The following is a 16,203-nucleotide window of genomic DNA, read 5'->3' as shown; positions in this document are numbered from 1 at the left end:
CGCGGAGCCGCCGGGTGTGCAGGGTCCGCCTCTGATTGGCAGGCAATCGCTGACATCATCTGGGGGCGGGCGCCCCTGCCCTGCTGATGACTCCGGCCCCTGGCTAGAGGGTAGGCGGTGTGGAGCAGCGCGCGCAGGCGAGGCCAGGGCAAGGTGGGTGCAGGTGAGGGGCCGAGGTGTGCGCAGGTGAGGGGCCAAGGTGTCCGCAGGTGAGGCCAGGGGAAGGTGTGCGCAGTGGGGGGCGCGTGCCCAGGTGAGCAGGTGCCCACTCACAGGGCGAGGGTGGGGTCAGGGGTAGGGGGCGTGCGCGCAGGTGGGGAGAGGGTCCAGCTCACAGGCGAGGAGCCGCTGGGGCTCCGGGGAGGCGGGGCAGAGGTGTGGATAGTCCCCCTCCCCCACGAGCCGGCCCCTGAGGGATGCTCTGTCCCCGCGCTGTCTGGAGCTCCCCCAGGCGAAGGCTACCTGGCTCCGGGGTCGGCTCCTGGTCCAGTGCCGCGCTCCGCGGTGGCGCTTTCTCCTGCTCCACCTGTTGTTCGCCTCCCTCTTTGTCAGTGCTGAGCCAGGCACGGCAGCTCTGCGATGGCACTGGCTTGTCCGCTGCCCTCCCTGACATGCAGCTGTTGAAGCCCTGAGCACTGGACCTTGTGCCTCTTGCTTGACTCCAACTGTGGGCCTCGAGGGTCTGCCCTCTCCTGAAATGTCAGCTGCCTAGGGTCTTATTCATTTTTGTGTTCCCTGCAGGACTTTAGCCGGTTGAGAAGGCTCAAGCAGGCATTTGGAGCACAGGAGTCTACAAACTTTTAAGGGGCAGGTTCAAGAAGGAAAACTTCCCTTTTGCTGTGAAACTATTTGGCAAGAGGCTGGAGGTAAGTGTGTCTCAGTGCCCTGGATCGTGGGCGCAGGCTATGGCTTCACAGCGTTGAAAGTACGGACAGACTGGTCCACCAGCTCTCGAGTGCCAACGACTGTCTGTGCCTCTTATGAGTAAAATACGACATACCAGGGCACCTCCCCTTTGTCTGTTCCCAGCCGTCTATTGGGAAGGATGTTACTTAGATGTTTATTGCAAAACTCAATGCTTGTGACTAAAGAGCTGACTCCTGGGTGAATGAATTCTGTAATAAGCTAAAAGTACTTCTTAGGTCTTGTTTTAATCCCTTTTGACAACATTCTCTCAGTGGCTTTTTCACACTTTAGTTCTGAGGTTACACATCCCCTGATCCTTTTGCAACTTCCCAGTATTTTACATAATTGATAATGTTGGTCAGGCATTGTCCCCTTGTAGCTTATCCATGACTTGGGGCAAGAAGAATGCCACTCCATTCTACTTAGCCTTCCTGTAAGGCAAGTGTGCATGTGGGTGGTCTGGATTAACACCAGTCAGTGTGGAAACTAGGGATTGGAGGGAGTGGGGGCACTGAGCTGGTAAGTTTTGGCTGGGAAGAAACTAAACTTGTATCTTACCTTGATGAGAGCCTGGGAGAGAGGAACTGTCTGAAGCAAGCTGGCTTGTCCGGATGGCTGTGATCTTGAGATCAGACTCACTACGGTGTCACCTTTTCTCAGAAGTAGTTTTCTTTCATCCACTTTGATTTTACAGATATAAGGAGGGTGACTGGCACTCGCCAGGCTCTATATTCAGTATTTGGGCCGTAGAGAGACATGGTCTCTTCCCATCAAGAACTCTTCGTCTTGTTTTGTACATCATAAGAACTTCATAAACTAACTTGTGTAAATTAAGTCCTGGTACTGAAGTTCTCAAACTCCATAAGGAAAATGTCTTTTATTATTGACATTTTTTAAATGAGTGTAAATTTTTATTAAAGTAATTCATGCTCACATTTTAAAAAAAATCAGTGTTAAAATGCTTCAGAAGAAATAGTGTCTACCACATCCCACATCCAACAGTCTTGCTTGCCAGCAGCAAACACTTTTCATTCTTTTAGCTACTTTTGTGTTGTTGTTTGTACCTACTTGTTTCTAAGTAATTTCCTTTTAGTAACCCTAACTTTGCAAATTTCCTTCTGTGCATACAATAGTCAATCAATAGTCAGAGTATACATCGTTACGACAAAATTACCATTATTCACTGTTGAGCCAAGTAAGGTCCTATAATAATGGCTTGGTTTCTTTTTTTCCTTCCTTATATGACTTTTTATTTTTCCTGGAGTTAACAGTGGCCTTTTTTTTTCCATTTGGTAAGGTTTCTATGCATCTCTCATTCATTTTTTTCTGGATGCTCTAACCGAGCTGTCACACGTATCAATAATTTTCCTACACATTCAGATGCAACAAAATTCATCATTTTCATTTCCTCTCTTTCCTAGCCATTCATCTTGTACCAATGTGGACTGGTTTCTGGCTAGTCCTGCTGCATAGCTGTCCTCTTGGGACTTGCCCATTCCATTTTGTGGACATTGCTTCAGCAGCTCTCTTGGGTCTCCAGTTTCCTGGATCCTATGTTGCTGTCCTTGAGTAATAGTTCACATAGGAATAGAATTCTAGGTTGCAAAAAGTTTTCCTCAAAATTTTGAAGTTTTTCATCATTGTCTTCTAGAATCCAGCTTGCTGTTGAGAAATCTAAGGCTACCATGATTTTTACTCCCGTTTTTTCTCTAAAAGTTTTCAAGAGCATCTTTTAAAAAAATCTCTGATATTTTAAAGCTTCACAGTTATGAACTCGTTCTGGAAGTGGGGATGTCACTGCTTCCCCCAAATTATAACCATGTAGAGCAGCTGTGGGTACCTAGAGACATTCTGTGTTCTCTTCCCCTTTTTTTGAAGGCTGATTATTGAGGGTCCCATATGGGCCACTGTTCTAGGCCCTGGTAGTAGAACAATGAAGAGCACACACAATTCCTGCCCTTGGGAAGCTTACATTCTAGTGAGGGGAGACAGACAATACACACACACAAATGAATACTTCTAGGCAATGGGGAGAGTTACTAAGAAAATAAAGTACCCAGTGGAGGGCCTTGGCAGGGAACCTGGGGAGCAGCTGCTTCAGACTGGCTGAGAGGGAAGATCTCCCCAGGAGGGGACATTTTACATGAGCCCTGAACAAGGACACCTGCAAACGTGCTCTAAGCAGAGGAAGTCCGTGCCGCGGACGACTTAAACTGTGTTCAAGGATGAGTGAAGACCCCTGTGTTCCTGGAGCCAAGGGAGAATAGGGGAGAGTGGTGTGTAGGAGGGAGGCATGAGCCAACTTGTGCTGTAAGAGGGATGGGCATTCTGCCATGTTTGGAGAATGAACTGAGACTAGCAAGAGCAGCCGTAGGAAGGTCATGTGGGAGGTGATTGCAGGGTCCAGGGAAGAGAGTCTAAGACAAGATGATCTCTTCCTTGCCTGGAATCTGCTGTCAGGGACAAGGTACCGGGAAGGGGTGCACAGGAGGCCAGACCTGCCAGGCGCAGAGCAGTGGTGGATGCAACAGGGAAAGGTGGTGTCTGTTATTTGAGGGAAACGTAAGGAAGGTTCTCCTTCTTGCAGGGCCCAATGGCTGCAAAATCACAACCCAACATTCCCAAAGCCAAGAGTCTAGATGGCGTCACCAATGACAGAACTGCATCTGAAGGGCAGTGGGGCCGTGCCTGGTAAGGATCTTGCCTGTTCTCCCAGCTAGAAAGTAAAGTGTGGTCTCAGAGCTTTCCAGCCTTTGGAATTGTATGGACCCAAAGGAATGAAAGATCTATTTAAAAAAATTTTTTTTTTTTGTCAAGACTAATGAAAGGTAAGCAGTTTTCCACTTTATAAAGTAAGGAATTAGAAAAAGGAACTAGAAATCATGGTCAGTCAACAACGTAGAAAAAAAGATAAAGGCTTAAAGGGCAGCTGGGGCCTTCCCACCACCCTGGAGTATGACCTGTTGTCACAGCCCCCATTTCGCCATAGAGCCATGGGGACTTCGTGCCAGGCAAGTGTCCTCTCCGACCTGGAACTGGGGAAACCACTGGCCTTGGTAGTTGTGAAAGACCTACCTGCACTCATATTCTGAGCTCTGGGCCTTCCGTGGGGGCCACAGATTGTGCCACCAGTTAACCACAATAGAGCAGGCATGTTGAGTGGCTTCCCTGGCTGCAAGGAGGGCCCGTGCTAGGAGCTAATCCCTTCTCTTATGGGGTGCTGGTGGGTTTGAGCAACAGGTCCCCCACATAGAGCCTCTTAGGGTCCTGGTGGGGCCCAGAGTGGATGGGCCCCAGTGTGACTGCCTGCATCCATCCTCGCAGGGAGGTAGACTGGTTTTCACTGGCGAGCGTCATCTTCCTACTGCTGTGCGCCCCGTTCATCGTCTACTACTTCATCATGGCGTGTGACCAGTACAGCTGTGCCCTGACCGGCCCCGTGGTGGACATCGCCACCGGACGTGCTCGGCTCTCGGACATCTGGGCCAAGACTCCACCTATAACGAGGAAAGCTGCCCAGCTCTATACCTTGTGGGTCACCTTCCAGGTCAGCAGCCCCTGCCCTGGGGTAGGGGCACAGCAGGTGGGGAGCGTGCCCTCCGGCTGGGGTAGTCCTTCCATTTGTCTGAGACATGGGATCCTGACTCAGGTTGACACCTAGGTTCCCAGGACCCAGCAGGGCATTCCCCAGACTCTGGCATGTCCAGATTCTTCCCCAGATGCAAGGCAGGAGGCACCTGTCACATTAGTGTTTGATACACCTTCACGGCATGCCTGCATGCAGTTGCTGGGCACGCCCAGCTCTGCAGGGACAAGCTGAGGATAGGAGCAAAACCCCGTGGGAGGGCAGTGCTGGCCCAAGGAAGCCCCATAGTCAGCAGGAGTCACGCCTTGCACCAGGTCTGGAAAGGAGCATCTCAGTCCCCAAAGGGACACTCTCAGTCATGAGATGCCACTCAGAGAAGCCAGGGCCGTGTTTCCCCACAGGCAGTCGAGGCAGGTCCAGGATGTCCTCAGCTCCATGGTATCCCTACTGGCCTCCCGGTCCAGAGGGAGTTCCAGGAAGGGGTTGTTGTAAACCTGGCGCACACATGGATGGTGCTGATTGCCTGAACCACCGAAAAGGTTTCCAGGGAAATGGTACTAGAAAGAGACAGGGCTGGGTTTTCCTTCCTGGGAGGGAGGAAGGCTCAGATCATGATTAGCTGTTTCTCCCCAGGGTCCAAGCTTTTGGGCTCCAGAGTACTCAGTTCAGATCTCTTGGTCCCTTTGAGTGAAAAATGACAGGGGCAGTGTGAATCACAAATAGCCACAAAGCAGGAACCCCCATCTGTCCATCAGTAGATGAATGGACCCACAGAACAGAACACTGTGCCCACCATGGGACACTATTTGGCAGTAGAAGGGAATGAAGCTCTGATGCCACTAGGCGGATGACCCTTGAAGACACTGCTGAGCAAGAGAAGCCAGTCACAGCAGCCGCATACTGTGTGGTTCCATTTATATGCAATACCCAGTACAGGCAAATCCACAGACGCAGAAAATTCAGTGGCAGCCAGGGGTGGCAGGGACAGGGAATTCAGAGTGACTGTAGATGGGAACAACATTTTCTTCTATGGTGATGAAAAGTTCTGGAATTAGCGATAATGGGTGTACAACCAACCATGTAAATGCGCTAAATGCCGCTGAATTGTGCACTTTGAAAGGGTGAATTTTAGCCGGGTGTGGTGGTGCACACCTGTAATCCTGGCTACTTGTGAGGTTGAGGTGGAAGGATCACTTGAGCTCAGGAGGTCAACACTGCAGTGAGCTATGATTGCACCACTGCACTCCAGCCTGGGTGGTAGAACAAGACCTCATCTCAAAAATAGATTTATATATCAAAAAAAGGTGAATTTTGTGGGATTCTCCATTTTTAAAAGGTGACTGGGAGGGACCTGTGCATTCTCCTGAGGGGCGAATGGAGCCCTGGGGGAGAACGCATTGGCACCTTCCCTGGTTGACGAGTTTATTGTCTCAGAACCCCCTTCAAAACCCACAGCCCAGCAGTTCAAGCTTCCAGGAGCCGTAAGTGCTTCTAGAAGAAAAAGACTATGATTGTGATTCTCATGTTCCTGCTATGCGTCCTCCTTTGCAGGTGCCCTCCACGTGGGGGTGATCAGGCTGCTTGTGTGTTTCAGGTGCTTCTGTACACGTCTCTCCCTGACTTCTGCCATAAGTTTCTACCCGGCTACGTAGGAGGCATCCAGGAGGGGGCCGTGACTCCTGCAGGTAGCCCCCTCCCCTCCACCCTCCCCAGGCTCCCGTTCCCATCCCTTTCTCTCACGGGCCAGTCCTCCCCAGCGCCGCTTTGTCCGTAAGACTTGTCACAGGATAGAAATCCATTTTGCTTGGAGTTTTCACAGCACCAGGCCTCAAAACCATTGAGGGCAGCTGGGGCCATCCCACACCCAAGTTAGAAATCACTTTCCTGGGTAAGGAGGGAATGGACGGCCCAGCTCCTTCCCAGCCCCATAGCAGGGGATGCACTTGGCCCATGGAGCTTCCTGCAGAGACCACCATGCAGGGACCACCATTTCTCGGGGCTGTCCGTGGGAGACCTTGTCTGTTCATTCCTTGCCATCATTGAGAACCCATGAGGAGCCTGGCTTTGTGCCTCACACGTGGGTGCAGACTGGAACTGCACCCCGACTCTGCCCCCAGAAGCTCCCTGTTTTGGGGGGTGGATGGGCTGAGGTGCTCCCCAACAATTACAAAGGGGGCCAGGGACACCCGAGGGGCATCCTCACTTGCTTCTGCCCCTCGGCTCTGACCTCCTTGTCAGACTGTGCACCTGTCACTCAGGCTATGGCCAGTTAACGAGATGCAGAACCAAAGGATGGACTCAGCCTCCTCTCCCTCTTCCCAGGAGCAGGCAGCTCCTTGGCCAAGGGTATAGGGGCCTCAGAGATGGTTCCTGGGGCCCCGGATGAGGGTCTGCAGCAGCAGGGGCCCAGAAAGTGACCAGGGCCCCCGCCAGGCATGCTTCAGCCCAGCCAAGCTCCTCACTGTGGGCTGGGAAAGCGCCTTGAGTTCTGAATCCTTTGTCTGCAGGGGTTGTGAACAAGTATCAGATCAACGGCCTGCAAGCCTGGATCCTCACGCACCTGCTCTGGTTTGCAAATGCTCATCTCCTGTCCTGGTTCTCGCCCACCATCATCTTCGACAACTGGATCCCGCTGCTGTGGTGCGCCAACATCCTTGGCTATGCCGTCTCCACCTTCGCCATGGTCAAGGGCTACTTCTTCCCCACCAGCGCCAGAGACTGGTATGTCCTTAGCAGCCTGTCCAGCCTGATGTGGAAAGTGGAAACTTCACCCCTGGCCTTTCTTGCTGCCTGGGGCAGGTGGTTGTAAAGCCCTGAGCACTGAGAATCTGTGGAAGAGGAGGAGGGGGATGGAACTTGCTTCACCCTGGGGAACATCCTTTCTGAATGTTTGGTGGGTTCTCCAGCCTTGGCAAGAATGCAGCTGAAGATGACAGGTCAGATGTGGTGGCCAAGTCATTGCCTTTAGGGCTGGTGTGGGGGTAGGGAAGCCAGGAAGAACTTCCGGCTTGGGGCACAGGTAGTCCATTGCCTCTTTCTTTGGATTAGCTGGTCAGGCCCAAAACAACCTTAGTGAAGAGTCTTCTTGTCCCTGTGGCTTTAATGTAACAGCTTCCCAGGAGAGCCCTGCTGGCTTGTACCATTCCCATGGCTGGACAGTGGTCAGCCACTCATCTGTCTGTCCACTCATCTATTCACCTGCCCATCTCCGCACCCACCCACCCACCCATCTACCCATTCATCTACCTACTCACCCATCATCCATCCACCCGTCACCCCATCCCATTCACCCACCCACCAATGCATCATCCATCCGTCTACCCTCCCATCACACATTCGTCCATCTGCCTATCCACCTACCCACCCACCTACACATGTAGCCACCTACCCATCCACCTGCCCACCTCCCCATCCATCCACCCACCCACCCGTCCATCATCCATCTCATCCACCTGCCCATCCACCCTCCACCTCATCTATCTACCCACCCGTCATCTATTTGTCCATCCACCCATCCACCTACCCACCCACCTACATATCCAGCCACCCACCCATCCACCTGCCCGTCATCCATCCACCTACCCACCCACCCGTCCATCATCCATCTCATCTACCTGCCCATCCACCCTCCACCTCATCTGTCTACCCACCTGTCATCCATTTGTCCATCCACCCATCCACCTACCCACCCACCTACACATCTAGCCACCCACCCATCCACCTACCCGTCATCCACCCACCTACTCATCCATCCACTCTATCAGGGTCTGTAATGGCGCGTGCCAAGGGGAAGGGATGTATTCATCCCATCCAGGTTAGCCTCCTGCCTGAGCAATGTCCGCAGCTCCTGACGGGCCTCCCTCACCCTCTCAGACCCTCCTAGCCGGCTCCCTCTGGCTCCCTGGGTGACACTTCTGAACACACCTGATCCCTGCCACCCTGCACCCCAGCTCAACCCTGCCTATCATTTTTCCATCCACCTGCTCTTCTCCCCATCCCATTCATCCATCCTTCCACCCACTCACCCTGTTATCTATCGAGCCATCCATCATAAACCAATGCTTGGTGGAGTTCTCTTGTGGACAGTTGTAGGCAGTGGGACTTACAGTTCAGTTTGAGGGATCCAAAAAACCACAGTGTGGTTTACACCTAGGCTCTTGGAAAATGTTTCTGGAGGATGACACTTTGTAGTTTGTGTGTTACCAGATAATGAGGCTGACCTTCCATGGCTCCTGGAAATCATCCTCACCACCTTATAATCATGTCAATGGCTGTAGACTTGGTGTGTTTTGCTTCCTTCTACTTACCCCAGCTAAGGGAACTGGACATGGAAATAGGATTTTCTAGTTAATACAGAAATTCCTCTGTGTCCTCAGCCAGCTAGACCTAGTCAGGGTCTCCACAGGGGTTATCTCGGCTGATGCTCTGGCTCTCTGGGGATTGGGGGATTCAGGTAACTGGTCAAAGAACTTGTCCTGCATTCTGTATGTTGGCATGATTTATAATGTCACTCACCCATGAGGGCCCACGTGCCCCGAGTTGGCTTCAAACCACGTGCTTGGGTCCCAGAACGTAATCTCAGTGCAACTGAGCCAGTGCTTCGGCTCACCTGTGCCATGCGTCAAGGGCATCTGGAGAAGGGTAGAGAGAAACCCAGGTACCAGCCCGGGGCCAGTCTCCCACCCTTCCCGGGCGCAGAGCAGGTGCCCTGGGGCTTCTGCCTAAGGATGTCTCTGCTGAGCGGCAGCTGAACGCAAAGGAGAGCGAATGAGGGTGCTAGGAACCAGCTGACAAGCATTCCAGCCGTGGTGGTCCCAGCGGCTCGTGGCCAGCCTCTGCCTGGGCCGTCTCACGTTACCCTTTAGGACCTTGGGCCAGTGCTGGGCTCCCGCTAAGCAACGTGGCTTCATCTTGTGAGATATGCTTATCCACTCAATGTATCTTTTATTTATATTTTTCAGCAAATTCACAGGCAATTTCTTTTACAACTACATGATGGGCGTCGAGTTTAACCCTCGGATCGGGAAGTGGTTTGACTTCAAGCTGTTCTTCAATGGGCGCCCCGGCATCGTCGCCTGGACTCTTATCAACCTGTCCTTTGCAGCGAAGCAGCGGGAGCTCCACGGCCATGTGACCAATGCTATGGTCCTGGTCAACGTCCTGCAGGTGACTGTTATGTCTGGAGAGGGTGAAACGCCGATGCCGGCGGGCTCTGGGGAAACCCGCAAGCCAGAGTGTGTTCCCATGACCTTAATCTACCGCTTGTAAAAGAGAGTCAGCTGCCCTCCCCAGGTGTCACCAGGAAGTGGCCGGCGAGCACTTGGTGAAGGAAGCCATCCTTGGGTGCCTGTCTCTGCCAGCCCTGAGAGGGGAGGAGGCAGGTTCTACGCAGCCAGGCGTGGTCCAGGAAGGTCTCCCTTGGGGATTACACCTGGGTAGAATCTGGGGGTGTATGGGAGTTAACCTGGTGGAGGGGAGGCAAGAGTGCATGTTCCAGGAACCCCCTGTAGGGAGAGAGGGTAGCAAGTCTGGGACACTCAGGAACGTCCCACATCCTGAGCAGACACCGTTCAGGATTTCGGAGCCAGGTGAGGCTGGAGGCCTCATGGAAGTCTTCCTCTTTATCTTAAAAGCAGCAAGACCCGGAAAGTGTGTGCTGAGCTGGGGTGCAGGGTGGCAGGGATCAGGTGCGTTCAGAAGCGTCATCCAGGGAGCCGGTGGGAGCTGGCAAGGAGGACCCGAGAGGGTGAGGGAGGCCCATCAGGAGCTATGGACATTGCTCAGGCATGAGGTTGACCTAGATGGGTTGAATGTATCCCTTCCCCTCGGCACGCACCATTGCAAGCCCTGAGAACCTGGGCTGGGAGAGACGCCAGGGCCATGGGCTAGGGGTGGTTCTGAGGACAAGGATGCCCTTACCCCTGCCCATGACCCAGGCAGGAACAGCCCCAGCATTGAGAAAGTTGCTGAGCAGCTCCCAAGCACCCCTTGCTGCATCCGCGTGGAGTGTGATTTCCCCAAGGCCCGTGTGGGCCCCAGGAGGGCCGGGGGTGGTCAGCGGCTGCTTCTGTCTTGCAGGCCATCTACGTGATTGACTTCTTCTGGAACGAAACCTGGTACCTGAAGACCATTGACATCTGCCATGACCACTTCGGGTGGTACCTGGGCTGGGGCGACTGTGTCTGGCTGCCTTACCTTTACACGCTGCAGGTGAGGAGGTGGGCAGGGCCAGCCCAGCAGGGCATTTGGCAGACACATGCTAAGCTTTCTCCTTGCAGAAGCGTCTGTCCTTGGGGGCGCCAAAGCTGCTCCCTGTTTCTAGGAAGAAGGGAAGGCCTCTTGTATTAGCCAGCTCGGCCAGCTTGGGCCAGCAGCCAGGGAAGTGGCCTTGAGTATGTCCCTAACATCTGCAAAGTAGGGCAGATGCTGGCTCAGGGCTGGATGGGGCAGTGGAGGTGGAGGTGGGTCAGTGCATGCGCTGGCAGCAGGGGTCCTCTTCATTCCTGCCACCTAGGATGTGCTGGGCACTGGGGCAGGGCTGCCCTGGGAGTTCCAGAACAGTGGGGGGACAGCAAGTGGCCTTGTCATTGGCATCAAGCCCCCCACTTCCCTCCCAGCTCAATGAGAGCAGCCCTGCTCTGATTTAGGGGGAGTGCTGGGCTCCCAGGTAAGGTGGCTGCTTGACCAGATGCCACCCGCCCATTTCAAGAGCAAGGAGCCCCCTGGGGACAGAAATAACTCACCCCAGGGCACTTGCTTAGCAGCACGGTGGGGTGGCCTGCTCCAAGAGGCTCTACACAAGTGGAGAGAACCAACGTGGAGAGGATGTGTTCAGGATGTGACAGGCCCAGCGTCACCTGTGGCAGCCAGTCCTGTGAGATGGAGGCGCGGGTGTCCTGGAAAACCAGGACACTCACAGCAGAGAGGGCCAGTACCAGGTGGAGAGTGCAGAGCCCCAGCTGGCCCCACACTCACACCGGGTCCTTGGAGCCCCCACATGGCCCACCCAGCCCCATTTCTCCACCTGGCTGGCTGCAGGTCTGCTGGTTCCCTGGTTTTATAAACTCCATTTTCCAAAGATGTGAAAACGTAGCAATAGGTCCTACTATATAATAGGTCTTACTTGCTTTAGCCTCTGTATGTATCTCGAGATGTGTGTACATTTTTTATACTATATTTGTATTAGGCTTCTCCCGAGAAACAGAATCAATAGAGGGGTGGAGGGTATACGTGTAAGAAAGAGATGTATTTTTCATCTCACGTGATTGAAGGGTGACAAGTCCGAGATCTTCAGGGCAGCCTGGAGCCCCAGGGAAGAGTTGATGCTGCGCTTAATAGAAGGCCATTTTTTTTTTTTTTTTGAGACAGAGTCTCGCTGTGTCGCACAGGCTAGAGTGCAGTGGTGTGATCTTGGCTCACTGCAACCTCCACCTGCTGGGTTCAAGTGATTCTCCTGCCTCAGCCTCCTGAGTAGCTGGGATTACAGATGCATGCCACCACACCTGGCTGATTTTTGTATTTTTAGTAGAGATGGGGTTTCACCATGTTAGTCAGGCTGGTCTCAAACTCCTGACCTCGTGATCCGCCTGCCTTGGCCTCCCAAAGTGCTGGGATTACAGGTGTGATCCACTGTGCATGGCCAGAAGGCCACTTTTTAGCAGATTCCCTCTTCTTTGGGGAAGGTGGGTCTTCTGTCTCTTAAGGCCATCAACTGATTGGATGAGGCCCACCCCCATTGTGAAGGGTCGTCTGCTCTGCCTGGTTGACTGATTAACATGTGAACCCCATCTGGAAAATGTCTTTACAACTAGGTAGTGTTTGACCAAATATCTGGGAACAGTGGCCTGGCCAAGTAGGCACATTAAATTGACCATCACAATATTAAATTCAGATTATATTTTTCATACTGTTACATATTTGATGTTTATACTATATGTCATATATAGGGGGCATATACACACACACATACACACACAGACAGGTAGAAGGTAGGTAGAGTTACTCATTTAATGCCCACAACAGCCCTCGAGGTAGGTGCTTTTATTCACAGAAGAGAACACTGAGGCAAGGCATGTGTCAGAGGCACAGCTGGGGTTTGACCCCAGGCCGCCGGGCCCCCGAGCCCACGCTCCTGTCCTCTCCCTGGGCAAAGCACCGCTTGACCCCTTCCCCCTTGCCCCCCAGGGTCTGTACTTGGTGTACCACCCCGTGCAGCTGTCCACCCTGCACGCCGTGGGCGTCCTGCTGCTGGGCCTTGTGGGCTACTACATCTTCCGGGTGGCCAACCACCAGAAGGACCTGTTCCGCCGCACGGATGGGCGCTGCCTCATCTGGGGCAGGAAGCCCAAGGTCATCGAGTGCTCCTACACGTCCGCCAACGGGCAGAGGCACCACAGCAAGCTGCTGGTGTCGGGCTTCTGGGGCGTGGCCCGCCACTTCAACTATGTCGGCGACCTGATGGGCAGCTTGGCCTACTGCCTGGCCTGCGGTGGCGGCCACCTGCTGCCCTACTTCTACATCATCTACATGACCATCCTGCTGACCCACCGCTGCCTCCGGGACGAGCACCGCTGCGCCAGCAAGTATGGCCAGGACTGGGAGCGCTACACCGCCGCGGTGCCTTACCGCCTGCTGCCTGGAATCTTCTAACGCAGCACCCTAGGGAGAAGCCCTGAGGGGCTGTCAAGAGCGTGTTCTGCCAGGTCCATGGGGGCTGGCATCCCAGCTCCAACTCTAGGAGCCTCAGTTTCCTCCTCTGTAAACTGGAGAGAGCCCGGCACTTGGCAGGTGTCCAGTACATAATAATGCTCTGTTCCTTGCTTTTGCCTTCAAGGGAATTCTGAGTGTCCACCACTGCCGTATTGCCAGCACAGACGGATTTACTCTAATCAGTGTCCCTGGGGCAGGAGGATGACCCGGTCACCTTTACTAGTCCTTTAGAGACAATTTACCTGTATTAGGAGCCCAGGCTGCGCTGCACTCTGCCCACACTGGTGAGCAGGAGTCTTCCCATGCCCTGTCATTAGGCTGCATTTACTCCTGCTAAATAAAAGTGGGAGTGGGGTGTGCGCGTTATCCATGTATTGCCTTTCAGCTCTAGATCCCCCCTCCCTTGCCTGCTGTGCAGTCATGGGCGGGGCCCGTGCACTGTTTCTTCTTGGTAGCGTGCACGGTGTTGAACTGGGACTCTGGCAAGAAAGGGGCTTTCATATGGTTTCCTTCCTGCTCCGGCTGCATAGCTGCCAGGGGTGCTCTGCCTGGAGTGTGCAGACTTCAGAGAGGTCCCAGCACCGGCTGTGGCCTTTCAGGTGTAGGCAAGTGAGCTCTGCTCCCCAATTCCCTGTGAGTGCCCACCCTCTCGAAAGAATTTTCTGCTTGCCCTGTGACTGCACAGGCTCTGGCTCGAGCAACCCAGGGAACTTCACCCTCAGGGGCCTCCCACGCCTTCTCCAGCAAGGAGGTCTCAGTCCCAGCCTTGGGGGGGCACCTCCTTTTCCGTGCTGTCTTACCTGAGGCATTCTCCCTCATCCCTAGGGTGTTGTGTAAAACTCTTTTTAAACTTTATGCTCCGAGTAGAGTTCATCTTTATATTAAACTTTCCCTGTTCAAATAAGTGGCTGTGTGGTTTCTGACTTGTGAACGGGCCTGACTCATGAAGGGGCCTGACCACAGGTCTGACTGGTGCACGTGGGCTCTGTTTCTGGTATGAGAAGGGATGTCTGAGACAGACGCTTGGGTCTCTGCGTCAAAGCGTTGGGTGCCAGTGGGTGCGTGGCGCCACCCTGCCCCTCTCCCTCCCATGTCAGCCCTTTGCTGGGGCCGTTTTTGGGTTGGATGTGGAGAGTGTTCCATTTCCCCAAGGAGATGAAACCAGGCTTGGCCACCTGCCCCCAGCAAGTGAATGAAGAAGCCAGAAAGAGTGCCAGGTTTGTCTTGCACCTGGAGAAACAGAGTTTCACACAGGCAGCCCAGTGCCCACACCAGGGCAGGGGGCCAAGCTCAGAGTGGCTTCATTGCTTCACATGAGAATTGGTCCCACAGCCAGGCCGCCTCCCAGACAGCCTGGAGGGTATCAGAACTGTGACCCACCCAGGCTGACTGCTGAGCCCTGGTGTTTGTGCACTGGTGCCCCACCGCTACCTGTTTGAGGATATGGGCCTGAGGGGTCCCGGGCATCTGTGCTGGACACACACCACAAGAGTGATTCAAATGCCGGGGAGACAGGAGCACACTGCCCTGCATGGCTCTGAGCGGAGTGGACCCTGCCTTTTCTTCCCAGATATTGCGTAAATTCATTTCACAGAGGCTGGGGTGTGGTCGCCGTGAGCTCAGATCCGGGCCTCCCTGCCGGCGTTGGAATCCTGGCCCCAGCATTTAAGAGCTGTATGACCTTGAGGGGACCTACCCTCTTAGTGTCTCAGCTTCCTCTTTTGAAAGATGAGGGTCATTATTATCTTCCTGTCTTGATGTGAGAAGGGCTTTCCAGGCCAGTTTGGTGGGAGAGCTCTCGGTTCAGATGTGGACCTGCCTCTCTGAATTGGCCAAGGTTTGCTTTTGGTTTGGTTTCTGTTTGAGCAGCTTTGCGCTGGGCTGCAAGTTCCTCTTCCATGCACTGTGCATTTGTACAATGGGTTCTGCAGATGCAAGGCTATGGCCCAGGCTCTGTCCCACCAGACACGTCTGTCCTCACTCATCCCCAGATGGAGCCAGCTTCTCTCTGGGCGAGAACAGGGTGACCCAGGAGCTCAGATTAGACAGTGCCAGCCTCTCCCATTCTCCAGGTACAGAGAGCATTCTGTTCCCAGTGAAGCCACAGCGCCTGATCCCTGGGAAGCTGGCCTGGCCTTTGCCCCCTTCCAGAATGAAGGACGGCTCGGACCAATTGCCAGGGCCATCTGACCTGTGCTTTACAGGGCATGGGGCTGCCCTCTGATAAGGGGCAGGCATCCAGTACCCCCGGACAGGGTCAGTGCAGGAATCCAGTGGGCACATTCAGAGAGGCTGTTTTCCCATGAGTAGATTCAATCCTGATACACCCCACCCTCCCCAACCTCAGCCTTTGAAAGCAAGGCGAGGCCTTTCTCAGAAACCACCCTGCTTGCTGTTGGCTGCAGCAGATCTGCTTTCTGGTCCACATTTAACAATCAATTACTCAGCACATATCTCTGTCCTGGGAGGAGCTGGGCAGATTGCAGGCACTGTCTTTGATGGCACAGCTGACTTCTTGGGAAACTGAGGCCTGGGGTTTAAAGCAACTCACCTCAAATGACAGAACTAGCAACTGGTAGAGGCTAAATTTAAACCTAAGGAGGAGAGGTAAAGGGGCAATGTAGGTCACAGAGTACAATGTTTGGGTTAGACAGGAGAATAAGTTTCTGAGATCTGTGGCACAGCATGGTGGGTGACCATAGTTACGAATGTATTATATATTTCAAAATTGCTAAGAGTAAATTTTCAATGTTCTCATCACGCCCACAAAAATACACAGGTGAAGTTATGGATATGTTAATTAGCTTGATTTACTCATTCTACAATTTACACATGTATCAAAACATCACATTGTACCCCATAAATATAAACAATTATTGTCAATTGAAAATACCATTAAAAAATATAAATGACCAATGAAGATCTGAAAAGCTGTTCAATTTCCCTAGTAATTAGAGGGAGGAAAATTAACATCATGTGATCCTTTGGCAAACTTTATCGCA

General features: G+C 53.2%; 1 protein-coding gene across 1 annotated transcript; it reads left to right on the top strand.

The window, feature by feature from the left end:
- The first annotated feature begins 79 nt into the window (after nucleotides 1-79).
- On the top strand, nucleotides 80-14,105 carry DHCR7 (7-dehydrocholesterol reductase). The gene is given in 11 exon segments (XM_063644927.1): nucleotides 80-163; nucleotides 742-866; nucleotides 3,494-3,597; nucleotides 4,231-4,453; nucleotides 6,087-6,177; nucleotides 7,000-7,213; nucleotides 7,604-7,632; nucleotides 7,635-7,653; nucleotides 9,454-9,658; nucleotides 10,571-10,702; nucleotides 12,677-14,105. Coding segments are annotated over 9 exon segments (1,476 nt in total). The 5' UTR covers nucleotides 80-163; nucleotides 742-866; nucleotides 3,494-3,499; the 3' UTR covers nucleotides 13,142-14,105.
- The last annotated feature ends 2,098 nt before the right edge of the window (nucleotides 14,106-16,203 follow it).

The sequence above is a fragment of the Symphalangus syndactylus genome, chromosome 1 (genome assembly GCF_028878055.3).
Source record: "Symphalangus syndactylus isolate Jambi chromosome 1, NHGRI_mSymSyn1-v2.1_pri, whole genome shotgun sequence".
Classification (NCBI taxonomy): Eukaryota; Metazoa; Chordata; class Mammalia; order Primates; family Hylobatidae; genus Symphalangus; species Symphalangus syndactylus.
Note: the sequence above shows the minus strand (reverse complement) of the source record. Positions and strands in the feature narration are given on the sequence as shown.